This window comes from Thermobia domestica, chromosome 16 (assembly GCF_964235325.1).
Source record: "Thermobia domestica chromosome 16, izTheDome1.hap1.1, whole genome shotgun sequence".
NCBI lineage: Eukaryota > Metazoa > Arthropoda > Insecta > Zygentoma > Lepismatidae > Thermobia > Thermobia domestica.
Window position 1 is genome coordinate 93,316,937 of NC_137469.1, and position 27,254 is coordinate 93,344,190.

General features: G+C 36.6%; 1 protein-coding gene across 2 annotated transcripts in view; it reads right to left on the bottom strand.

Moving 5' to 3' along the window:
- Window positions 1-926: 926 nt before the first annotated feature.
- Window positions 927-27,254, bottom strand: part of Ns1 (Nucleostemin 1) — a 68,568-nt gene continuing 42,240 nt past the window's right edge. For both annotated transcript variants that reach the window (XM_081742756.1, XM_081742755.1), the window contains 5 exons: window positions 25,593-25,773; window positions 23,888-24,030; window positions 22,161-22,500; window positions 15,682-15,844; window positions 927-1,062 (listed from right to left, as the gene is read on the bottom strand). In XM_081742756.1, the coding sequence (XP_081598882.1) occupies window positions 977-1,062; window positions 15,682-15,844; window positions 22,161-22,500; window positions 23,888-24,030; window positions 25,593-25,773 (913 nt within the window). In that variant the 3' untranslated portion in view covers window positions 927-976. The remainder of the gene's footprint in view (window positions 1,063-15,681; window positions 15,845-22,160; window positions 22,501-23,887; window positions 24,031-25,592; window positions 25,774-27,254) is intronic.

Below are 27,254 nucleotides of genomic sequence, written 5' to 3' on the forward strand. Positions count from 1 at the left end.
GATCACAATACACCTAATATAAAAAAAGTATGTTTTGGGGGTGTCCGGATCTGGGGGTTTGATCACATAGTGTATATACTTTCTTATTTAATGACGATGACGTGGAAGCTTCCCTTGCCCTTTGTGGCTTCAAGTCGTAAGGACTTCTATTTCACGGTGAAAATTTTCTGTTTGATTTTATAATGTGACATAACACCTATATGATAATTTGTGTAGGTGTTCCATTGAGGACATTGAGGCCTAAACTAGAACCCCTTCCATTTCCGCCAAAAAATGCAGAAAGTAGATTTCTGGTAGAGCGAATTCTTTTTGCGTTTGATTTTGTACAACATCCTCTGCTGTTCAATCTATTCATATTTTATTAATATTTACCTACTAACCCTACAATATGGCGTAACTTGGAAAAACCCACAAAAACTGTGTGGTTTACTACTGTAGTAAAATTACTTTGAACAATTTTTTGCAAACCTCAATAAAAGTTTTGTTTAGTTTTATTTATAAAAAATACTTCGAAAATTACTCTACAATACGGCTCATTTATATTTCAATTTTAAAAATGGTAACAAGAAAGTTTAGTGCGATATTCAGTATCTTTTATTCTCCACTGAGTTTGTGATCGTATTTACTGCGACTCTCATGTTGTTATTGCATATCCACTGTCGTATCTTTCTCCTTCCCCTTTTCATTTTTGCTGTCAAATCTATTTATTTTTATCTTATTTATTTATTTTTAACGAGCTCCAGGTTTCTCCAAGTTGCTACTTTATTTACTGAACACATTTCCATTCTCTCCTAATCGAATTGAATATGGTGACAACTGAGAAACAGGGTTAGCTCGCTTAACTCAATTTTGCGTTTTGAAGCGTTCAACGCACGTATTTATTATTACAGATCACAAAAGCTTTCAAGCAACAGAAACTAAATGTGTGGAGCACAGAAACTCATTTTATTCAAAGTATTTACTAAATATATACACATTATTTAAAATCAACATCAAAATCGTAATCTTCTGTCGTCAGAGAAACTCCTTCCAACACCCCAGCAAGTGATGAGGTTTCTCTTTCTGAAAGTACACAAAACAATGAATGTATTAGCATCAGATAGACACAGGACTTTTCAGAAATTAACTACAGTCATTTACAAGTTACTCCCGTTTACAGAGACAGTTTTAATCACATTATCACTGTTGCGTGGGAACTATTTTATTCAAGAGTTTCACATCCGCAAGTAAAATGTTTTAAGCACTACCATATAAGCATTTAATGAGTACTGTAACGAACATAAAAGTTGCTCTTTTGTTTTATTATAATCCTACTCGCAAAATAAAACTTTGAAACAAAACAGGTATTAAGATTTCTGAGCAAACTCATGTACGGTTTAGTATCAGTCTACAATAGAATACTACTCAGTCCAGTATAGGTTCTATTGCCGTTTCTCCATGCTTATTTGTATTATTAGCAGTAATTTCAAAATTACTATTTGTAAAATTTCCTGTTTATTCAAAAGAACCTGGGACAATTGTTTTTCGTTTGAAAAACTAAATGTGTCATAGCGCACGTGAAATATAAAAGTAACGAAGAAAGGTCTGTCGCTTTTTCACCCACCACATTCGAACATCGATATGTCACCGAAGACGTATCTGGAAGATCAAAAATAGTCCCTATCAGCATCGACGACCTTCTGCCAACGTTCTGAAAGGCCATGGATTCCATCGTGGGAGATCTTGGGGGAGCCGTGAAGCGAAGAAAGTATCATATCCTTTTTGCATCTCTATTATGGATTTGAACTGGCGTCCTCGAAGGTGATTGTCCAAGGAATGGAACAGGTGATAATCGGATGGTGCAATGTCCGGGGAGAATGGCGGATGCAATACTGTTTCCCATCTAAGGCGTAGAATTGTATCCCGGGTCATCCTAGCCACGTGGGGCTTAGCGTTGTCATGTAACAGAAGGACCCTTTTGCGATTCAGAAGCGCTGGCTCCAGAGTTTTGAGTTTCTCTTGAACACGGCTCAACTGCTGACAGTACACAGTTGCATTGATGCTCTGACCACCTGGTAGCAGTTCCCAAAGCATGATACCGCGAGCAATCCACCAAACACACAGGATCTTCTTTTCGTGCTGTGCTGGTTTCGTCTGTTTTGGAACGGTTCATGGAATGCTAACCAATGCTGACGGCGCCGTGGAGCTTCGTACAGGACCATTTCGTATCAAATATCAACATCCTATCCAGAAATGGCTCCTTCCTTAAAGTAGCAAAACACAGGTGTCTGCTCGCGTTGCCTTTTGGCCCGGAGTCAAATCATGTGGGACCCATCGATCCAACTTGTAGCGCTTCCGAAGTTGACGGAGATGCTGCCGAAAGGTTTCTCCACTCACACTGAATTATAGTCCCAGTTCCTCACACCTCTGGCCACTGTTCGCCTCAATTGCTGCCTAAAGATCTTAATTTCGTACATGTGTCGATCTTCCAGCACGCGATGCGCCTTCGAATTCCGTCACCATCCTTAAACTTGTTAAATCACCGCTACACTGTCTACGTATTCGCGACACCCTCCCGAAAGGCCTGGCATATCTTCCGCCCCAGTGCAGTGGCGTTTGACCCCAGTTTGAGCTCGTACAGTATACGCGCCCTTATGATGCTCTGTAGAGGTCGCATGTTCACTCCGTCCTTACGCAAGGTCACGGTGTAACCAGGGGCGGATCCAGGACCGAATTCTGTGGGGGGGGGGGGCGTTGTCATACTGCTACTTTTAAGGGTTCAAACTTTTTGATGGCTTTTATTTATATATATATAAAATAAGAAAGTTTTCTCTTCTGGAGGGGGCGATCGCCCCCTCCCCTGGATCCGCCCCTGGGTGTAACTGAACTGCCACAACCAATGTTGGATATACCCACACCAGTAACTGACCTTCGCCTTATCTCCATTCGCTTCCAATTCACGGTGTGAGGGCCAATGGAACACAGACCTCCACAAAAGGTGACAGAACTTTCTTGGTTACCTTTATAAAAGCAAGGATAGGAGTGGTGAAAGAAGCCTTTAGGAGAAAGAAAATATTGTTTTGTGGGATCTTGAATAAAGAGTTGAGAAAAACACTTGTAGTGTTGTCTTGTATGGGTCAGAAACTTGGACATTATGCAAAAAGGATGAAAAACGACTGGAAGCTTTCGAATTAAGGATGTGGAGGAGAATGGAAAGAATCAGCTGGGTCGAGCGGAAAACGAATGAGAGGGTGTTATAAATGGTAGAGGAGAAAAGAACAATTTTAAATATCAAGAAAAGAGAAACTAGTTGGGACATTGTCAAAGATGGAACTGTATCATGAGGGATGTGCTAGAGGGTGAAGGAGGCCACAATTAATGGACGATATCAAAAGAGAAAAATCGTATGTGAAGACGAAGAGTTTAGTGAAAGACCGTACAACATGGAAACTTTTCGGTTGCAGCAAGTGATCTGCCAATAATGGCAGAATACTTATGATGACGATGACATTTCAAGTACTTTCTTTACTGTGGTCATCCTCAGGGTAGCACCTCCAACTCAAGTACGAGTGAATCTTCTAAAATTTCATGTGTGTGTACACCTAATTTAATTTTAATTTATAAAGGAAGACATTGAATATACTATAACTCCCTCTCCTAGAACGCCAAGTCCCATTCACATAATGATCTTATCTAAACTTGATACCTCCCAACATGGAGTTATCATGTTGAAAATTTTCGAACGCCCTGTATAATAGTGTAGCATAAAATATAATATAGGATATGTAAGGATGTAATGTTGTCATTTAATTTTCTTGTAATATTAGACGGTAGGATTAAGTTAGGACGTGCATTAAAATAGGTTAGGATTTTATTTCGTATTTAACGTCTATGTTTTGTTCATTTCTATCTTAATTTCCTATATTTCTTTAATAATATTCTGCTTATTTCTTTTATTTTCATCTGTAGAACGCTTTTCGTATCTCCAAACATTCTGAAAATTCTCCCAAAATTTTCTTTAAAAATTTTATTCTAAAATTATTCTTCATAAAATTCTTTAGATTTTCAGCCATCTTGATAGAAAATCGTCAAGATTCACTCGGTTTTGGTGCATCATCTTCACTCTTGTTTTGTGTGACGTCAGTAGCATAGATTTACAGAATTATTTATAATTGGTCGCTTTCCTTTGAACTCTCTGATAATTAGCTCATCTTCAATCTTCAGACTGTTACGTCACATTGTTGTTGTACTGTAATGGCGTCAGCCTAAGAGGGCAATCCTCAGTTACTGCCCGTCAGATATTATCGGCATAAAGTGGTAAAGGAAGCCGCTCCAGAACGGTTTTTTTTCTACTAAAAGAGCTAAAAAGGTTCGATTGCAAAATTTGCGATATTTTTGTGTTATTTGTTTGAACGGAACGGAGCGAGTAGCGAGGGGAATTAGTGAAGCGAAGCAGCCCAATGTTGTAAGTTGTCTGTATGAACTATGAACGGAATTTGATTTCTACATAATTGGATCCTGATTTTTTGGAAGAACCGTGATAGTTAATAGACATTAACTGGTTCAGGTTGGACTGTATATTATAAAGGATGTGAGTGATAGTTGTTTTCTTCTGGAACCATGAAATTCATCACAAAAATTAATAAGAATGGTTAACAGGAACTGGTACTCGTAAGGACAACCATTGGATTCTTCTTGCATATAAACTCATCCGAAATGTAAGTAATGTTTACTTTGTTTCTAAAGTGGTTTCAATCGAAGTAACTTGGTAGCCTGGATTTATGAATATTTTCTTTTTAACCTCGAAATTCACCAAGTTATACAGTTGGAATATGGTGTTCAGTGAAGCATAATAATATAACTATGTCTTCGTAAATTCCTTTCCCGTAGGATCTATACAATTACTGAGACAATATGTGACGACTTAGGCTTATCTATAAAGGGGCGGGGGGGGAATAAAAGGTAGAACAAAATACTGACGGAATATACATGCGAGTGTAAAATTTTCATTTAGAGTGACCATCTAAATTCCTGTTATTCAAAGAAAGCCTAAATCTTGGGTAAGGCTATATGCAGTATTCTTTATTATTGTTGTGATTTTTTTTTTTTTTTATTTGGCTATGCATCATTTGGCTGTCCATTAGAACCAAGCTAGACAAATAGGATAGGAATGACGTTCTCCGGTATAGAACATATATTCAATATATTTTATTTTTTTCTAAAAGTTTTTTAACCTTAACGTATCCGTAAAGTATGAGAAAATAAACCGAAGCTGTACTTTGATAAAAGAAGCACGATGGGTCGTCTTGTCACAAGTTTTCGATAGGGGCAATTGGTTTTTCTACACCGTGCGAACATTCATATACATTTTTTTTAAGTAACAAATTCCCATTAAAAGAAATGTGGCCTGGACTGCCAACCAAAGCGTTTTTACGTTATAAACAAATTTGTTGGTGTGAGTGTGTAGTGTGAATGTGTCTTAGGTTAGAGTAGGTTAAGGATTTAGTGATTTCATGTGTATTTTTGTAACAGAATGTGTAGGCAAGAAATGAATAAATATGGAAAAGGGTGCCTAGTAATAGTAGCTGCTGTGAACAGCTAAAACATAAGATTTTATGATTTTTTTTTTTTTTTAAATGAAAGATATGAATGCCAATGAGAGGCACTTTCCTTGATATAGTCGAGAATAAGTGACTATTAATAAAAGTATTAAATATTGGGAATATGTGAAATAAATTGAAGGCTATGAGAGTATGTGTGCATGTAATATTTTAAAATGGCTAGTCACGAATTGTGACATGCACGGTAAAATAAACAAAATAGTTTTTAAAGTGTAATGCGATGTATTGTTGTGCCCCTAAACTAAATGTAAACAGTTTGTATAAAGCTTCGGTGAAACAAGTAAAGCTTCTGGTTGACAATTATGTTTTATTCCATATAACAGAGATACAGTAGAGTAGAAATTTTATAGTAAAACATGATTTAGTCGAGATCAAAATAGTGCCTCTTCCTATCAATCTGATAAATGAATCATCGAAGGGAAAATGATATGAGTGAAACGTTACGGGGAACCCATCAGTGAATGTCACGAATCCTGAGATTTTTTTTTTTTTATTTACTTTTCCAAATTTTCGAGTTTCTTTATTTATTTATTTTTTTTTTTCCCGTTGCGCAAACTTCATTTAGATGATACACTTGTAGGGCAGGCTTCTGAGTTCGATCCTTTCTCCCATGACTATGGAGCGAGTGAGTGCATCCCCGGTTGCGAGCTATTCTTCTTTGATGGCCACATAGACTTGTAGCTGGTTAAACTGGTGATATACTCAAACGCACCTTGGTCCCGAGAAAGCGAACATCTGAGAACCACAGTAGACACGAATACACACATAAACAAACAATAGAAAAATTATTATCTAACAAATTTTGCTACGCCAGCCAGGATGATATCCGGTGATGGAACTTGTAATGTTTCGATTATATCATTCTCAAGGAAGGATGGAGAAAAAAAAAAAAAGCGAGTTGAAGAAAGTGGTAAATCTTTATAGATGAGCAGGAATAGTTGCATATTGTCTGAGTAATTGGTAGATCCGGGGAATTTTATGAAAGTTTGTAAAAACAAAAAAGTCGTGTAAAAAGTTAAGTGAGACCAATCAGTCTGTGGACAAGTATAGTTGTTGTGACGAACTAATAGAATGAGTAAGCGTGTTTTGTGACGATTGTCAATTGTGGATTCATTCCCAATGCCAGGGATTATCGGAAACGGAAGTCACAGAACTGCAACAAAGTGTGGAACCGTGGTATTGCAAATATTGTACTGTAAAACGCGCGGCACAGGTAGACTTGCCGGCGTCCAATGGAGAAAATGACACGGAGAGGGGTTCACTTGTAGTTCCTCCGCAGGTGACCGAGGTAGAAAATGATACTGTAGTGCAGGAATTGGTAGAGTCACAGTCCACGTCTAACTTAGCTGAACTTTTACAGCAATTTACTCAAACATTAAGTCTAAAATTTGATCAGAAATTTGGTAATGTTAGTACTCAGTTAGAACAAGTCAATGCTAATATGAACAATCAGTTAGAACAAGTTAATGCTAATGTGAATATTAGATTCGAAAATGTAAACTTTGCGTTAGGACAGATAAATGACAGATTTTCTAAAGTAACTGATAGCATTCAGGATCTCAATAATCGGTTTGAACAGTTTAAGTTAGAGACAAATACCATTATCACAGAGAAGTTCGAACGTGTAAGTAAAGACGTGGAGGAGGTACGTCAAGACGTCCAGGACCTTCAGTCCACTTTCACAAATTATCGCGAAACAATGGATGAGCGCGTAACGGGTGTGGGAAAGGAGTTGCGTCTGTCGGAATGCACCGTGAATCGTAGATGTGACTCTCTAGCTAAGGAAATTTCACGTCTCGAATCACAACAAAAAGACGACTATCGGCAACTTGAGATCAAAGTACAGACACTTACGAACCGCGTCATGAATAGAGTACCTAAGGGAAATAGGAAACGTTTGTATACTGGATCCGTTGATTCAGACGGCTCAGATTCTGATGCTTTAGTGGAGGTTCCAGTATCTTCGGTTGGGGAAACTGCAACCATCACTACAGTGACGGTGTCAGGGTGCCTGTCAACGGCCAGGGATGCAATTTGTGGAAATGTCACCCAACTTTCTAGTCACATGCCAAATGAGGTGGTGAGACGGATGAATGAAAGAATTGATGGAAAGAGAAACGAAGGGGTAATTAGGCGCGTTCCTTTGACAAGTGTGACCTGTCTGCCACATCAGTGTTGCCAACTCACGCATGTTCCACTAATGTAAGCTCAGGTTATTCCGAGTGGGGTGCGTACGAGCGTTGGAGTTCTGGAGGAGGGGCACAATCATACGGGGACTACCATCTCCGAGAAATCTTCATTAGCTCAAAATTTAAATAATATTGTAACTTTTGGACAAAATTCACCGACGGAAAGGGGCCCCATATTAGAGTGTGGCACTCCTCAGAACACCAATGGACGTACGGACACAGCAAACTGCAACAAACATATCAGTATCCGATTGTCAGAAATTCGGAACTTACCCATGTTTACAGGGGAATTCGGACAAGGCAGTTTATTCCTCGAGAACTTGGAACAGACTTTCCAATTGTTAGAGGCTTCTGACCGAGAAAAATTATTATTATTGCCACGTTGTTTGACAGAGGGGGCTAGAGCTTGGTATAAAACGGTCGAAGAACAGATACGAACCTACGATGATTTTGTTCGATTATTCAGGGACAGCTTTCTCTCCTTACGGATGGAGCGCCTACAGAAGAAATTTGTACAAAACATGCGATATGACCGGTCGAAATACCCTCGTTTGAGAGACTTCGCCTGGAAGGTGATAGCGGAGTATTATGCGGTCGTGCATCATCCGGATGAAGGGGAGCTAATCGAAATTCTGCTTGACTGTTTGCCTCCGAATGAGTCCAAGCTATTAAGAGCTGTGGAACCCAAATCCACATAACAGTTAATTTTAAAATTAACCGAATTAGAGGGTTATCCAGAACACACTGGAGCTGTGACTGAGAAAAAATGGAGGAAACCTTTCGTACGACAAGTAATGGTCCAAAAGAAGTTTGGAAAAGGAGGGAAACAAACCAAGGAGTCGTCCTCACAAACCGAAGAGACTAAGGAAAACACTCTGATGAGTAATTCACGAGATTCCTCCAGTACGGAAGAGTGGAAATCACGATATCCTTACAGGAATCGATGGAGGAATGGAAATTCCTACAACCGAAATATGAGAGGTCGTGGCCCGGGAAGACCGCGGTATGACCCATACCGAGAGGGGCCAGGAGTAGCCTATGGCTATGGAAATAGTGGAGAATACGGGAATTACCCAAGTGGATCCCAGGTTTTCCCAAATGGAAATGGAACTTCTGGTGGGATGCGTGCGAGTCCGCCATATGCATCGGGTGTACCACCACCTGGAGGGGGTAGTGTACCCCATACAACACCTTCCCCAGGGGTGAACATGGCGACTGTGGCGGGATCGTGCCCATCTCACCCGACGTTCGCACCAACGTCAGTCGGAAGTCAAACGAATGAAAACTGGACGGGAAATGCATATCGCAGTTCTCAGTAGGGGAGATTGCGAACTGCGAGATGGATTCCCTGACTCCCCGAGAAGAAGAAGAAAAGAAAGGAAAAGATGAGATAAAAGAAGGTTCTCTGGTAATGTTAAAGACCCATTACTTATCATCGGTACCAAAGAAGGTATTCTCAAACTTCATGTTCACATATCTCGGACCATATTTGGTAACTAAACTTTACAGGAATTCAGCTCAACTTCAAACATTATCAGGAGAGAATATTGGAGTGCAAAGCTACGACAACCTAAAACTTTTTCGATGTTCAGATCTGAAACAACAACAACTTCTTGGCGAGGCAGAGAATCCATGAAAGCTCAAAGGCGTAAATAAAACATTTTAGGATTTTAATTAGGGTAAGAGATTTAGATTAGTATAAATGATGTTTATTTTCCTTTTAGTGTAGATAAATGATGTTAGTGTATTCATGATGTAAGAAGAAAAAAATTTTTTTTTCTTCCAAGGACCGCGGAAGATGATACCTCCCAACATGGAGTTATCATGTTGAAAATTTTCGAACGCCCTGTATAATAGTGTAGCATAAAATATAATATAGGATATGTAAGGATGTAATGTTGTCATTTAATTTTCTTGTAATATTAGACGGTAGGATTAAGTTAGGACGTGCATTAAAATAGGTTAGGATTTTATTTCGTATTTAACGTCTATGTTTTGTTCATTTCTATCTTAATTTCCTATATTTCTTTAATAATATTCTGCTTATTTCTTTTATTTTCATCTGTAGAACGCTTTTCGTATCTCCAAACATTCTGAAAATTCTCCCAAAATTTTCTTTAAAAATTTTATTCTAAAATTATTCTTCATAAAATTCTTTAGATTTTCAGCCATCTTGATAGAAAATCGTCAAGATTCACTCGGTTTTGGTGCATCATCTTCACTCTTGTCTTGTGTGACGCCAGTAGCATAGATTTACAGAATTATTTATAATTGGTCGCTTTCCTTTGAACTCTCTGATAATTAGCTCATTTCAATCTTCAGACTGTTACGTCACATTGTTGTTGTACTGTAATGGCGTCAGCCTAAGAGGGCAATCCTCAGTTACTGCCCGTCAGATATTATCGGCATAAAGTGGTAAAGGAAGCCGCTCCAGAACGGTTTTTTTTCTACTAAAAGAGCTAAAAAGGTTCGATTGCAAAATTTGCGATATTTTTGTGTTATTTGTTTGAACGGAACGGAGCGAGTAGCGAGGGGAATTAGTGAAGCGAAGCAGCCCAATGTTGTAAGTTGTCTGCATGAACTATGAACGGAATCTGATTTCTACATAATTGGATCCTGATTTTTTGGAAGAACCGTGATAGTTAATAGACATTAACTGGTTCAGGTTGGACTGTATATTATAAAGGATGTGAGTGATAGTTGTTTTCTTCTGGAACCATGAAATTCATCACAAAAATTAATAAGAATGGTTAACAGGAACTGGTACTCGTAAGGACAACCATTGGATTCTTCTTGCATATAAACTCATCCGAAATGTAAGTAATGTTTACTTTGTTTCTAAAGTGGTTTCAATCGAAGTAACTTGGTAGCCTGGATTTATGAATATTTTCTTTTTAACCTCGAAATTCACCAAGTTATACAGTTGGAATATGGTGTTCAGTGAAGCATAATAATATAACTATGTCTTCGTAAATTCCTTTCCCGTAGGATCTATACAATTACTGAGACAATATGTGACGACTTAGGCTTATCTATAAAGGGGGGGAAATAAAAGGTAGAACAAAATACTGACGGAATATACATGCGAGTGTAAAATTTTCATTTAGAGTGACCATCTAAATTCCTGTTATTCAAAGAAAGCCTAAATCTTGGGTAAGGCTATATGCAGTATTCTTTATTATTGTTGTGATTTTTTTTTTTTTTTTTATTTGGCTATGCATCATTTGGCTGTCCATTAGAACCAAGCTAGACAAATAGGATAGGAATGACGTTCTCCGGTATAGAACATATATTCAATATATTTTATTTTTTTCTAAAAGTTTTTTTAACCTTAACGTATCCGTAAAGTATGAGAAAATAAACCGAAGCTGTACTTTGATAAAAGAAGCACGATGGGTCGTCTTGTCACAAGTTTTCGATAGGGGCAATTGGTTTTTCTACACCGTGCGAACATTCATATACATTTTTTTTAAGTAACAAATTCCCATTAAAAGAAATGTGGCCTGGACTGCCAACCAAAGCGTTTTTACGTTATAAACAAATTTGTTGGTGTGAGTGTGTAGTGTGAATGTGTCTTAGGTTAGAGTAGGTTAAGGATTTAGTGATTTCATGTGTATTTTTGTAACAGAATGTGTAGGCAAGAAATGAATAAATATGGAAAAGGGTGCCTAGTAATAGTAGCTGCTGTGAACAGCTAAAACATAAGATTTTATGATTTTTTTTTTTTTAAATGAAAGATATGAATGCCAATGAGAGGCACTTTCCTTGATATAGTCGAGAATAAGTGACTATTAATAAAAGTATTAAATATTGGGAATATGTGAAATAAATTGAAGGCTATGAGAGTATGTGTGCATGTAATATTTTAAAATGGCTAGTCACGAATTGTGACATGCACGGTAAAATAAACAAAATAGTTTTTAAAGTGTAATGCGATGTATTGTTGTGCCCCTAAACTAAATGTAAACAGTTTGTATAAAGCTTCGGTGAAACAAGTAAAGCTTCTGGTTGACAATTATGTTTTATTCCATATAACAGAGATACAGTAGAGTAGAAATTTTATAGTAAAACATGATTTAGTCGAGATCAAAATAGTGCCTCTTCCTATCAATCTGATAAATGAATCATCGAAGGGAAAATGATATGAGTGAAACGTTACGGGGAACCCATCAGTGAATGTCACGAATCCTGAGATTTTTATTTTTATTTACTTTTCCAAATTTTCGAGTTTCTTTCTTTATTTTTTTTTTTCCGTTGCGCAAACTTCATTTAGATGATACACTTGTAGGGCAGGCTTCTGAGTTCGATCCTTTCTCCCATGACTATGGAGCGAGTGAGTGCATCCCCGGTTGCGAGCTATTCTTCTGTGATGGCCACATAGACTTGTAGCTGGTTAAACTGGTGATATACTCAAACGCACCTTGGTCCCGAGAAAGCGAACATCTGAGAACCACAGTAGACACGAATACACACATAAACAAACAATAGAAAAATTATTTTCTAACAAATTCACTCCAATTTTTTTAACTTTTTTTAGTGAATAACTTAAAAACAATGAACAATATAAATATAGAAAGTGAGCCAGATAATCTCTACAAAACGATATTACATGAACTAATAATTATTTTCAATAAGTGTATAGTATATGAATTTGAGTGACCAATAACTATGACGTCATAATGCGCATCCGAATTTCTGGTCTATAAGAAAAGGTTTAGAAAAAGTTATTGGCTTATTTAATGGTACTTCATATATATTAACTACTGTAGCTCACTTTCCATATCTATATATATAAAAATGTTTAATAACTCTTGAAACACCCGACCGATCTCAATCAAATTTTGAACATAGAAGATGTTTCGTTCTGGGATGGGTTTTATTATTTCACTTTAACGGTGCAACTTAGGGGAGGGGGAGAAACTTAAAAATAATCGAAAATGAGCGATATTAGTGTCGAATCCATCGTCTTTGGAGTCACTGAAATGCCGTTTAAATCTAAATTCAGTCCCTATAGTGACATGTAAAAATAATTGAAAATGACCTATATTAGTGTTGAATTAGCAGTTTTTGGAGTCCCTAAGTTGATTGGTGACAGTTTTGGTTCCCTTTATGTCCAAAATGAAAGTATTATTCCCGTGCGAAGAACGGGCATTCTGCTAGTTTTTAATATTTTTCATTGTCTTTAAGTTATTCACTTTTTTTTTTTTAATGGGTTGAGCTTAGCGAAAGGCCTTATGGTTGTACGACCAATCAATAAACTTCTTTTCTACTCCAACACAACGTATCTCCACATTTTCTGATACAGTTTAAAAAGAAAAGATTTCATTTGAACCAGACTCCAATCGTGCTAATGAATCAATTATTCTTTGCTTTTATAACACTATAGACATGACCAAATTTTATGAAAGAATTTAGGTTACTTAAGACAGAAAACAAAAATATGCAACTCCGTTTATCTGCTCGTATGAATTTATGTGGTTCCACTGTTTGTCACAGCACCTTTCGTCCAAATTTAATTCAGCTGGTTTTGTCCTTAACGAATACAAGAAATATTCTGTCCAGGAAACAGTACGTTTTTTGAACAATTTTGACATCCTTAATGGTATGTCTTTAATCATGTAAATACTTCAACAACCCGGAAATATCTGTGTCTTCTTCTTTGGCATTCCTAATGTGTTCTTTGATTCTAATGTGATTTTTTTATCATACTTATGTATGTACGTTCAGAAACGCACGCCATGTCCAAAAAAATTATTTAATTAAATATTTCTAACTCCATGGTAATTTTTGGATGTGTTATGTTGTATCCCTCCTTTTAATTATCCAAATTTTCCTTTCTGTGGAACAATAAGATATCATTTGCAAGTCTACACAAAGCTGAACTTATTCATTGTTAATTTTTTTTGTTTCATAGTAATTCATTATTAGTCATGAATATTTTTAGTCAATTAAAATTTTACATGGAACATCTAAAGAAACCTAATGCAAGTAGATATTATATTCTTAATTGTTTTTTATATTAATGAATTAATGAACAATTTATTATTGACTTTAAAAATAGCCATGTCCAATAATGTATTACGATGAAACAAAAATTTTGAACAATGAGTTAAGTTCAAATTCATAAAATATAGACATTGTAAATGAAATTTCTAGTTCTACGAACCAATGTTATACCCTGTAGGCTAAAGAAGGCATGCCCTATAAGCATGATTAAACTTCGGAACGCCAAGATGGGTAATTTTTGATCCATGTAAATTTCTTTCTTTTTTTTTTTTTTCTATTTTCTCTTTTTTTTTCTTTCTTTCTTCCAGAATAGGCTACAACTCTCAATATTTTAAATAGTACAACGTGAATACTATTCATCTGACGAGTCTGTCGATGTATGTGGCGCCTATTCCGGAAAACAAAACTCATTTCTTACGAGCAATATACAAAAATTACCTCATTTTGGCGTTCCGACGGTTACTGAAGGTGAGTGATAATGAAGGAATTGGTGGAATAAGTATATGGGAAGCAACTAAAGTACCCGAGGAAACTTCTGGACCCGGTTATCCAATACAAACTCATTTGGCCTCGGTTCAAACCAGGGACCAGCACCAGAGGTGAGCCCCTTTACCACTGAGACACGCCCATAGGTATGTAAATGATAACTTATTGGTCTACAGAAAGGAAGATTTGGAAACTTTAATAGAGAAATACAACAAAATACATTTAAAAAAATAAAGTTTATCACAGAGTTAGAAATCTACAATCAAATAAATTTCTTGAACATGACACGCGTACATGAGTATGACCAAAAGAAGTACTGATACTAGAATCAAAGAACATATTAGGGATGCTAAAGAAAAGGATACAGCTAGTTCCAGGTTGTCGAAGCATTAATATGATTCGAAAGATACTGATTGTCAAAATTCTTCACGAAACTTCATCATCTATGGACAAAACTAGTTTCTGAATGATATTACATACGACTAAACAACCTGAATTAAATTTGGAAATTCGTAACAGCTAGAAGTCGAATAGCATTTTGTTCCATGTTTTACCAAAATTATTTCATAAAATTTGGCTCATGTCTATAATGTCACTTAAAGGCAAAGAATAGTTAATTCACTTGCGCACTTCGGCCTGATACAAATGAAATCTTTTCATTTTAAACTATATAATAAAAAGATCGAACTATTATGTCCGATACGTTGTCTAATAATGTAAAAGAAGTTTCGTGACTGCGTGTACAACCTTAAGCATCACTATGGGGCCGGTACCTGGCAACAATGAAGCACCTAAGACAAAATGAACGAATTCTAGGAGAGGTAGTTATAATTTACATTCAGTGTTTTTCTTTATAAATTAAAATATTAATTAGAAACGCATGAAAAGAATATTAAAACTTACAAAATTTAGGAAAAGGTTTGGACTCATTTATAAGTACATGCTACCTAGAAAACGGCCATAGTGAAGAAAACAGCTGAAATATATAGAATACAAAAAGGGAAATTTTGATGTTCTGAAGGGATTTTGTGCTGCTTCATGTTGGAAACACTGACCGGAGATCAAAGACAATTTTTTTTTCTTTTTTTTTTTTTTTTTCGATCTCGAAGTTGCCAATTGTTTATCGTCAAAACAAACACGTGTGTGTCGTAACTGAATGCTCACTAAGGCCTGCTATCTACTGAGAGAAAACATTTTTTCCCTTTTCTGTCAGTCAGCTGCTTCCACTTAAGGAGAATTACTTTGTTACCACTAAAAAAATTTCATCATCTCCAAGATTAATACGACCTTTAATAAAGGATACGGTTTCACGACATCCCCATGGATGTCACTAGAACGCAAGGGGTTAATCATCCCCTTGGAAAAAAGTCAATATAAACCCAAAATATCGCTGACATTACCTCTTCTCGCCCTCTCCTTCTTCAGCTTCTTAAATTGAAGTTTTCTAATCTTATTCAACTTTTGATTTCCCTCTTGCTTCATTTCCAGATCTTCCTTCTTTGGTTCTTGCTTGTCAGATGATTTCTTCTTTTTCACAATTTCTACCTTTACGTCTCCCTTAATCTACGAAAATAGAACAATTCCTTTAACAAAGATCACCCTATTTATAAGGTTTTACACAGAATAAAGCTCTAAGGTCGCGCCTCCATTGCATCCAAATGCGAATACAAATTTCTCAACAAGTGTAAATGAATTTGAGTGCCTCCCATAGATCCAAACTGCGAACTACGAAGACCGACGAAAAGTTACGAATGTGGAAGATCCCAATATGTTGGCACTGTTTGTCCGAACTATTGCGAATGAAGCGTCGTCTGCAGTCCACGCGATGCCATTTTCAGCGCCGGAAGTGCCTGCAGAAGCTGTGTTTAGGGAAAATTATAACTATACCAAGTGCAATTACATATTTTAGAAAAAACGAGAATAATATAAACGAGATTTTCTATTTTCTTACGTCTATTTATTCAAAATATTTGATTCTGAACAGAACATTGTTCATATTAATAAAGACAAGTTTCAGTTGAAGATCGAACTCATTTCTATGTGTGAGTGTTTAACTATTCTCCTTAGTAAAAGAATGACGTTTTATATATCTTTATATTATATTATCAATGTTATCCAGGTATATTATGGTTTCTTCTTAGTTTAACGTCCCTGTTATGCACTGAGCTAAGGGAGACGGTGATGATGAGATGGATCAGAGACGTACCAAGAGAATGGTCCTGTGGGTTCGGACCTCCCGAAACTCCGACTTTCTTGTAAATTTAGTTTTATTTTAGGAGTGAGTTTATAAATTTTAGTATAGTTTATTCCCATATTGACTTCGGATCTCTCCAAACGCCTTGAACCCCTCCTGACATAATTTCCTGCGTACATGCCTGAGATGGATGATTATGGTGAAATGAAGGAAGTGGGACGAAACGGATGAATCCCGAGAAACCCACGCACACTGTGTTTATCCACAACAAATCTAAGTTGGTGCGAGCTGGGATGGAACCAGAGATCCCAAGCACCAGAGGTGAACCCTCTAAAATTGAGTCATCGCGCAGGCATATTATAGTAAAAGGTAAGTGAATGAAGGAGCCGATTGCGCCACTAAGCGCCTACAAACGGATTATAAATTCCTTAATCAGCAGCAAAATTATATTTAGATCTACTCTGGCAGTAGCACAGTATGGCAAAAACTAGAAATTCTTTCTAGTTGAGGGGTAAGCGGTAGTGTGTTGTACCGCATCCACGAAAGCTTAAGATACGACTTTTCAAGCGTAAAATTTAAACTGTATCTTTAAAAAAGATACATTAATGTAATTTGCATTCGCATCCAATGTAGGCAGTCGCAGTCGGATGCAATGGAGGCGTGGAGTAAGTCTGATATACTTAAATATTAGAACATTTAAAAGCTTAAATAGTGATCCACATCTTTGCTTATAACAGCGCGAACTTGTTTTCAAGTGTTGAACATAAATTCTTTTCAGCAGTTCGAGCTCAACCAGGGCTACTGAAAAAGATGGGAATCCGGTGTTTGATTTTCCACTTTTCAGCATTTGTTTACAAGTATTACTGTTAGGGGAAATCCAACAGTAGACATAATCCACCACTTAATGTATATTTTTCATATACAGTACACTAATAAATAAATAATTTATTCCAGCAGAATAACCATAATGTGTATTGTTATCTTGCTAACGTTATAATTAAAAGCTAGAAAGAGAGTGTATTGATCTATGAATTTCATCTTAAATGGTAGCATGCAGCATAAATTTATTGGTTTACAAAGAAACTTATTTCTACATTTTCTCCAGAACTACACATAAGGATTTACTCACCTATATCATATTGTTCAGCTTAATCAGATCTATTGATTGTTATATGTGTGTAATCTTTAGACATTTTTTTCGTTAAACAATAACATCTTTAAACTTACACCTGTTATAACCTTAATTAATGGATTAGTCAGCAAAATCATAGCTGATGATAGAAACATTGATAGTACGCTCGTGGACACACGAGACTACCGAAGGTGAGATTCTCTATTATCAAATAAATTGTTTACGATTTAGGACAGAATTAAATTCTCAACCAATGTGAAATTATTTTTAACTATAGGAGTTTCGGAAGACGAACTAATCAATGACAACAAAATGGTTAAGAGGATTTCATGGATAATGAATCCTAGATTTCCTTACGAATAGTTTCTCAAGGCTACTCGAAGAAGCTAATGAATAGGATACAAGTCGGAGCAGTACCAAGGTTAGTACTTTTAAATTATCTGCTACACATTGTGCACTGACAGAAAATCCTCTTTCTAGATTTGAATGTTCATAAGAGAGAAAATAAAAACTATTTTAACAACATCTTTAAACATCATTAGTTCTAGAATTCATAATTGTTTTACAATTTGGATTTGAACAAAACTATTTGAACTGCATCACAATTCCATCTGCTCTATTGTCATCTAACCATCTGCAACTAGTTCAGGAAAGAGGCTTCATGCGATTCACTCCAACATCAAACCCTAGAGAAACATTAAGATCAAACACGAAAGAGCTACAGTAAATTTATAATTTAAAAGTGACATCTCCAGAAGTGTAAGAATAAATTTCTGTAATTCTGACATTTTCTGCAATTTCGGCAAAAATCTAAAATGTCTAAATTCGATACTAGCTGATATTTCTTAAAGACAGTATCAACGATTTGTATAGTTGGTTTTACCTCGCCTGAGAAAGATATGATGGATCACTCCTACAACAGACCACCGTACCAGGAGCAGCACCTACTGAAGGTTTGGAGGTGGTTTAGCAAATCGTTCTGGATGTTGATGATCCAACCATTGTTCTTACTCTCTACGATTATCACAGCACATCCACTTTTATATGGAGTGACAATGCGACACAGGGAACTTTCTGGGTTATTTCTCAAAGAACTGAACACCTCCATACCGGCGATTCTTACTGTCCAGTGTCAACCCATGGGGAACCCAAGACACCAAATTTTCACCTCACCGAGTCCATGGGAACGAAGAACCGGCGTATGGCGTATGACTAACTCATCTATAGTGGCACGAACACTTTTCAGAGCGTCCACTTTCATAGTGTTCCATAGGAGCTCAACCCAACATGCCAATCGGTGCCACCGGGACGAAATTTGACTAAGAGCGAATGGAGCCCAAATGCATTTTTTTCTTCTACTTACTGTGCAGAATGTCCCAGGAAATCATAAAGAAAAGTCAATCGCAATTGTGTGTTCTCCACGGTGACTTTCATACGATCCTGTTCAACAATACACTGCCTCCTAACTGGCCGGGTATTCCAGCTACTTGTTGAACGTGTATTGTGATGTTATACGCAAAACCTTATTTCATCTCTGTGTTGAGATGAGTTTTCCCCAAAACGTCAAAGCGGACATTTCATTCGCACCAACGTAATACATTACAACATAACAAATTAATTAAAAAGAAATACCAATCAAGTCAGAGATGAGGATGGGATAACAATAAAGTCTCTAGGAATATATCAAATTTGAAAAAAAAAATGGCCCCTACTAGATATCACCGCCCTGGAATGCTGAAATAAATGGTACAATTAATTGATGTTACAAAAAAATTAAAGCATTTCAAATCAAACGGATCAAGTAGACAGAATGACAAAAACACAGAACATACAATATTTTACAGAATATTATTAAACATCTGTGGAAAAAAAAAATACGGAATGGCGCATACTAGATGCCACTCGACCTTTCAGAATATGAGAACACAACATCGGAGGCTAGACACTAAGGTAGTCAAGACAAATGAAGTAGACCTCATCTTTACACTTTACTATAAACTAAAAAATTAATGGGTTATCATCAGACGTAAGATTAAGTGTAGAAATACCTGGAAACTGAGTGAGACAGGGCAAATAAAATTAATAAATACCCATACGTAGAAAGTTTATTTCCGTTAATCAAACCTGTTCTGAAATATTTCAATTGTTAAAACTCTATTACCTCTGTATATCAACTTTTCACTATATTTATACGTATTTTCTTAAAATGAAAGTAACACTGATAAACTGTAATATGAGCTCATGATTTGTTTTGTTCGTGAAGACTTAAAAGTTTTTAAAGTAAGTTTTTGATAAGGTGTAAAAACTTTTATGTAATCTTTAATCCCTATTTAGGTTAAGTTCTCTAATTCAAGACAACACTTGTTAGGTTAGGTTCCCGCTAATTTATTATCTCCTGAGATAGTTTACAAATATCTCTCTTATAACATACCAGCGCCCAATGTCTCCATATGTTTCTTGCCTTCAGCTATTTATTGTTACTTTTACACAAGTACAATTACAACTCTAACAAACTCCTTACTTCACTTCTATCAATCATTTCTCTCTTCTGCTAATTATCTTTTATCTAATTCCTCTCTACATCTAACTTCTTTCAAGTTCCATTTACTCTTTATCAATTAACTAAACTTCAATCTGTCTAAACTCAAAATCAACAACTGTTTCTAACCACATCAAAAACTCTCGTCCTCCTTTTCTTCTTCTGGCTAGTGCTATTTTTTAAACATTTCTAACCTAACCTCCTACACTAATTTCCTACTACTAACAGTTTTCTTTTCTTTTTAATGAAGAACCTAAAATATGAATGAGTAACCACGGGAAATTGAAGCTCAAGTTTCACTTTACTTGCTCTCATGATTAATAGTACGAGGTATACATCAAAAGTACGTGCCATTTTGTTCTGAAGTCCAAATTTTTTTTTGTCATGTCAGGAAAGAAACCACGGCGTCCGAGATGTCCATCCTTCGTCTCTAAGGAGCGCAGGTTTTGTTTACTAGGTGGCAGCAGTTGAGTCATAGTGAATTTCGTCAGGTACGTGTTTCTGATACTTCTCGGGGAAATAAAACTTTTGATTGAAGAGCAATGGGTAATTGTGAAATTCTTCACTGCAGCTGGACATTGTGCAGCCGATATTAATCGCCAATTGGAGGGTGTGTGTAGTGATAGTACTCTTGTAGAAAACACTGTTAGGAAGTGATTGTCTGAATTCAAAGCAGATCGAACGTGTGTGGAAGATGAGCAGGGATCTGGACGTCCAAAAATAGCATCTACTGACGCTACCATTACCAGTGTTGAGAATTTCATCATGGAAGGCTTGTTATCTTGAAGGATTTTTTTTTGTGACACACTTGGGCTAACAATGGGAACAACAGAACGAATAATTACAAATGAACTGGGACTAAGGAAAATTTCTTCTTACTGCTTAAGGATTCTACGAATACTTAATAACGATCAAGAAGCAACTAGGATTCGATCAAGTGTGCAAATTTAACACACTTCACAAGGGAAGGACGCAATTTCTTATGACAATAGATGAATCGCAGATTCCATTATTCAACCAAGAAACAAAAAGGCAATCGATGCAGTGGAAACATCAGATTCACTACCCCCCAAGAATTTCGTCAGGTGGCATCCAATGAGAAGGTGCTGTACGCTACCTTGTGGTATTCCCAGTGAGTGATATTGTCCCACCCTGTTCCGAGAGGTCATACAATTATGGACGAGTATTGACGTATTCTTTTGGATACAGAATTTTTGCCAAAACTGACTGAGAAACGACTTCAAATGGCAAATGACAATTTCATCTTCCACATGGGCAATGCACCGTCACACCGTGCTAATATTGTGACTACATTCTTGGCTGACCATGAGATTGAACTTCCACCACACCACCCTACTCACTAGATTTAGCCCTGGAATGTGCTATTTTCCAGCATCTGAAGCATATTCCCAAAGATGACTACAGCACATGCTACACAAAATGAATGGAGTGACGGCAACAGTGTATCAATAAAGAGGGAGAGTTTATTGAAAAAATAAACACAGGTTAGTTCCTTGTATTTCCTTTTACTTGGAAATTAGAACGAAACGGCACATACTTTTAGTATGCACCTAGTCGGGTGAGATTAGGGACCCAAAATATATAAAGGGATAACACAAAGTCAATGTTGAGTAAGAGTAGGGGTCCAGATTATTGACTGATTGATAAAATGATGGGCTTTGTGTAAGAAGGGAATCCATTATATGAGAGCTGATGTCATCTATTACCCGTAGCTTGAGCTTCTTTGCTGTAGGACATGCTAAACTCTGTCTAACTTGCTATTTAAAACTTGTAGAATCGAATCATGTATGGCTACCTTCCTTGAAACCTTCAACTGCCTTTTTCTCATAAAGTTGTATCTATATCTATCTATCTATATATCTATATATATCTATATCTATATCTATCTATCTATATATATATATATATATATATATATATATATATACACCAACTCTTCACCGTAATTCAACATATCAAAATATTAAATTCTATATTTTCTATCTTATCTTACCAAATCATCATCATTTTCTTTGGGAACATTTTCTGTATCTTCAACCATTTTTTCCTCTGCTTCAGATTTTCCATCACTATTTTCAGGTTCTATATTTTCTGAGTCTTCCACCATATCTTCCCCTAAGTCTGGTTGTAATTCTGCATCCACAAGTCCCGACGATTCTACGAGCATAGTATCACACACAAGAACACGCGGTAAAGTTCGGAACTCTTCTTTTTCCATCGATTTAAATTTATTTATATCGAATTCCGCAGCCATTTCTTGGACAATAGATGCACTGACATGCACATCATCTTCAGAACTCTCTGGTGGGACGGTATAATATTTAATTTTTCCACTGTAATAGAGAAACATCTTTGTTACTCTATAAATTGACAAGAGCATAAGACTCAGATTGTGGCTATATTGTCCGGAAAAATGCCAGGACGGATATACCTAGTGATATAATAAATTAGTTATCAACTGTTGACAGGATTGTAACACTGGTTTTGAAGGTTACCTTTCAAATGTGATAAAAGAGAACTACTGTCGCTGTATGTTAAGCTGTGGTAGAGAATGTGTGAATTGTGAGACGAGTCTAATGAAGTGGGGTGTTTATAAATAGATATATTCACGTTCAATATTAACACAACCGATTGTAATGAATCATTTTTAAATTACATAAGTACTGAATGAATACAGTAAAGCAAAGGAAACATACAATAAGGTTTACGTGGAAAATCCTGGAATTTTCCGTACTTTCGAAATCTCACCTTCTGCCGCGTCTTATTCATGAAAGTAATCAACACCGTACTTAACTTATATTCAACGTTAATGTCCCATGGAAATCGTAAAAGAATTTTTATCTTCTTATAGTACTCGCGCCGAGTCGTGAAGCTTGGGCTCTAAACCAATTATAGAAATATTTTGCTTGAGCTCCAACACATCGGAAAAGTTCGGCACAATTCGTGGAGCCGCTTCCCGAGCGCACACTTGGGGAAATGTCGAACAGCTTAAATTCACCAACAATGTTGCCAAACTTTGAAAACATAGTAAACGAGTATATAAAAAAGCCATTTAAAAATTACCAGTAATAACACTGCACAACAATAACTACTGTAACAACTATTCTAAAATGGTAACAATAGCACGAATAGTAACAACGAAAGTATAACGCAACAAAAAAGAATTAACAAAACGGAATTTGACGCCAATCCGTCAATACTATACTCTCGGGAGATGTTTTCCGTGTAGCGCGAGAGAAGACACTGACAAAATTTGATGGGTGGGGGTTGACGACTGGAACACACCCTCGCGTCCTATTGGATGGTGAAATCGGTAGATCTAGGTCAAGCTTCACGACTCGGCGCGAGTACTATAGTGTTAGTTCTGCTTTAACAAAATGTGCCAGATGGTGTCTGTCTTAAAACACTGTACTCAGTTTAGATGTACGTTTCTATATAGTATTCTATTCAGCTATACAGAAACGTACATCTAAACTGAGTACAGTGCTGCTTCTCAAGCATGCCTTAGCTTCATGAAAACAATAACAGAAATAAGCAAGGCTCTTACTGCAGACTACGCAGAACCCATGATTTTAACTGTGACGTCATTACCTCTTCGCTTCGAGCATGTAAAAAAAAAATCATGCAAAATATGTCAGCAATAGTATAAAAATACAAGAAACCACAGTGTATGCTAACGACGTTATGCTGTTTTGTAATTATTGAAGGCTTTATATTTACCTATTCCAGTCTTGTATAAGAGATCGAGCAGCTTCTTCGACGGCAGGCACACCACCTCTACAAAATCTTCCCATTTTACTCGCTCTCTTGCTCAAAAAATCCATCGGAGTAGAATAATCTTTCATATTATACAACAAGAGCATCTAAAAACAAACAAACAAATAAAAAAAAGTTTTACTAATATAATTCTCAAATTTTGACAATCCATGAGCCGATCATGAACCGATTTATTGTCAAGAATCATTAACGCTTAATGATTTAGACTATGTTTCAACATTTGCCCCCTCCAGCTGAAAGACAGGAATCTATAGTTGATATATTTATTTTCTGAGATTTATGTAATACCGTGTTTACTGGCATAAGTCACACCTTAAGTTTGAAGTAAAAACATTCGCCAACCACGAATGAAAGTGGCAGTCTACAGGATTTTTGTCTTTGTGAACGAGACTTTCTCCGAAGTTACTTATCTTGCGGGAGTCCAAGCAAAAGAACTTTTCGTGTTTACTGACACGTAACACTGTGACCTATCTGTCAACAAGAGATCAGGCAACCTACTTCATCCTCCATTCTGCGCGTCCCCCTCTTAAGTATGGCTCATTCCAGTATAGCATCTGTTAACAACCACTTCATCTGTTTACTTTCTTTGTTAGTTTAATTTTTACAGTCTTAATATTTAACTGTGTGTAGGCTAAATTTTATTTTTTAAGTTACACAATGCTGTATGTATCAAAATTTGAAACTGTTTTGATCGGAGCGATAATTGAACGACAGTTTTCCTCGCGTAATAATCGCAGTTGGATTTTAGCATTAAAAAATTGGTACAAAAAGTGCAACTATTACGCGAGTAAACACGGTAATTTTAAATAAGTAGCTCACACTGTTTCTCTCTTTTTCGAGCATATACCACTAGAACTATCAATTAGCAACGAATTCGTATTGAAACTGAAGCTATTATTTCTGTTGTAAAAATAACAGTTAATTATTAATAATCAAATGTTTTAACTTGACTTGTTGAACTGATCAAATACTTAATCAAACTAACTACAATCATAAAGCAATCAACAGAAATTTTAGGAGCATAATTTTGGTTTTAAAAAAATTGCAAAATTTTGGTAGAAAAACATGCAAAATTTTCGAATGTATAAATTTTAATTGTAGTTCTATCGTATAATGACTCAAAATTCATTCGTGTATTAAATACTACCCAAAATAAGTTCCAGAACACAATGTTATTGAAGTAGCAAGTTCAGAAAACTGTTACAACAGGTAACATTTATTATTATTATTATTATTATTATGGGAGAGATTGGATCACCCTGCCTACAGCCCCGATCGTGCTTTATCGGACTTTCACTTGTTCCCTGCATTGAAGGCGCACTCTCGGGACGTCACTTCTAAAACAATGCTGAGGTGGAGCAGGCTGTGACAATTCCTTGCATACCAGGACACCGAGTTTTATCAGTGTTTTTTTTTTTTATTATTATTATTAACTGATTGCACACTACGACAAATGTCTCAATGTCAATGGGAACTATGTCGAAAAATAGTGCAAGGTGTATGGTTCACGATGCCATGGTGTATTTGTGTGTGGCAATAAAGTTTACGTGTGAAAAAAAATAACGAAACACTTTCGGAATGTTCCTCGTACATGGTTTACTTCGAAATAAATTACATACTATTTCTCTAAAAAATATATAGAACTTACTTGATCTTTGTTTGCTCTCTGCAGGATAGCTAAGGCAGGTGTTATGGGATCTTCAAGTGTTTCTACCTTAATTGCGTTTTTCAAGGCTGCTGATGAATCTGTTTTTGAGCCTGAAGAAAATACAACGCCTGGGCTATCCAGTAATTTTATTTTCGAATCAAGTTGAACGACTTGCATTGACCTAAAGAGAAAACAACACTAATGAATTATAAGAAATACATGTTGAGCTGGAGCCACTGGAATGTCCGACTGACGTCTATTACTTTTAAGGTCCAAAAATGAAAATTATGGTTAGCCAGTCTCTGGCTGCAGACAAACACTGCGACCATCGTTCACCCAACGATTGGATTTCATAACGAAGGAAGTCTGAAATCTGCGATGCAATGAACTCTTCAACCACAAGTTAACCTTCCAGTCATCAAGAAATTTATGCCCTACCAAGAAGTTATCAAAAAACCGTAAGAGGTGGTAGTCGGTGGGAAAGACATAAGAAAAATAACGTGAGTAAGGTTTTTATATTGCAACTCAAAGAATGAGCACCGTCCTTTCAGGAACATGTGTATGTGCATTGATTGCTCTGTAAAATGACGACAGCATATCTGTTGACTATTGATGGATTCTTGAGGTGCATCTCAAGTAGTTCAGGATTAGAACGATCAGCAGTGATAATTTCACCTCGACGGGGAAATACGTGAGGGAACACCCCTACTATAGACTACCATCTGCGGGTGGAGTTATTGTTGTGGAAACTGTCGTGGACGTTGATCACGATCCAAGTATAGTCCTGACAGTTTATAATTGTAGCAGATCTATTTTCCATCAGAAGTGACAATTCGATGCAGAAAACATTCCCGGTTAGTCTATACACTCAGAGAACTACATATCCTCAAACAGCGATCCTTGATGACCGGTTGGTCCAATTTTGATACCTTATAGGTTGCGCAGACACCGAATGACAGTGGTATTGCAATGTCTAATTCGTCTGCAACTGCACAAACACTTTTCCGAAGGTCCGCTTCTATAGTGTTTCTGGAGTGCTAATCAGAACATTCTGTTGATCGGTGGCCGCGAGTCGCCTCGCCGGCACGAAATTTCACAAACTAATGGTGCGTTCATTCACCACTTCTGGTCCAAATGCACTACTATTTTTCACAGGTAGATGTGCAGAATGTCCTAGTTTTAATTCGTAAAGAAAAATCATTCGTAACTGTGCCCTCCCTAGGGCACTTTTACACGACTCCAACACATTGTCTTCTGACTGATCGGGTTACCGAGCTTGTTTTCTCAACATGTACGGAGTTTGTGACATTACCTCCGTTCATCCATTAAATAAGGGCGTTTCCTACTAGACGTAAACCGGACGTTTCGATGACACCAACTCCATAGTCTAATAATGTATCTTATGGCACATTTTATAGAACCTTTAGGCTAATCTGTCAACATAAATTAAAAAATACTATTAAATATTAAACCCGTAATTAATAGTAGTATATTGCATTAGAAAAATAGAACGAAGAGTTATTTATTTATGCAATATATGAAACTTACTTTGCGCACATAATGTGCGAATCAGAGGCATAATCAAAAATCTAAAAAAGATACGGACTTCCAGCCTCCGCGTCACTTGGTGACCCTTCAGCAGCACTTCGCGTTTCGGTCCTT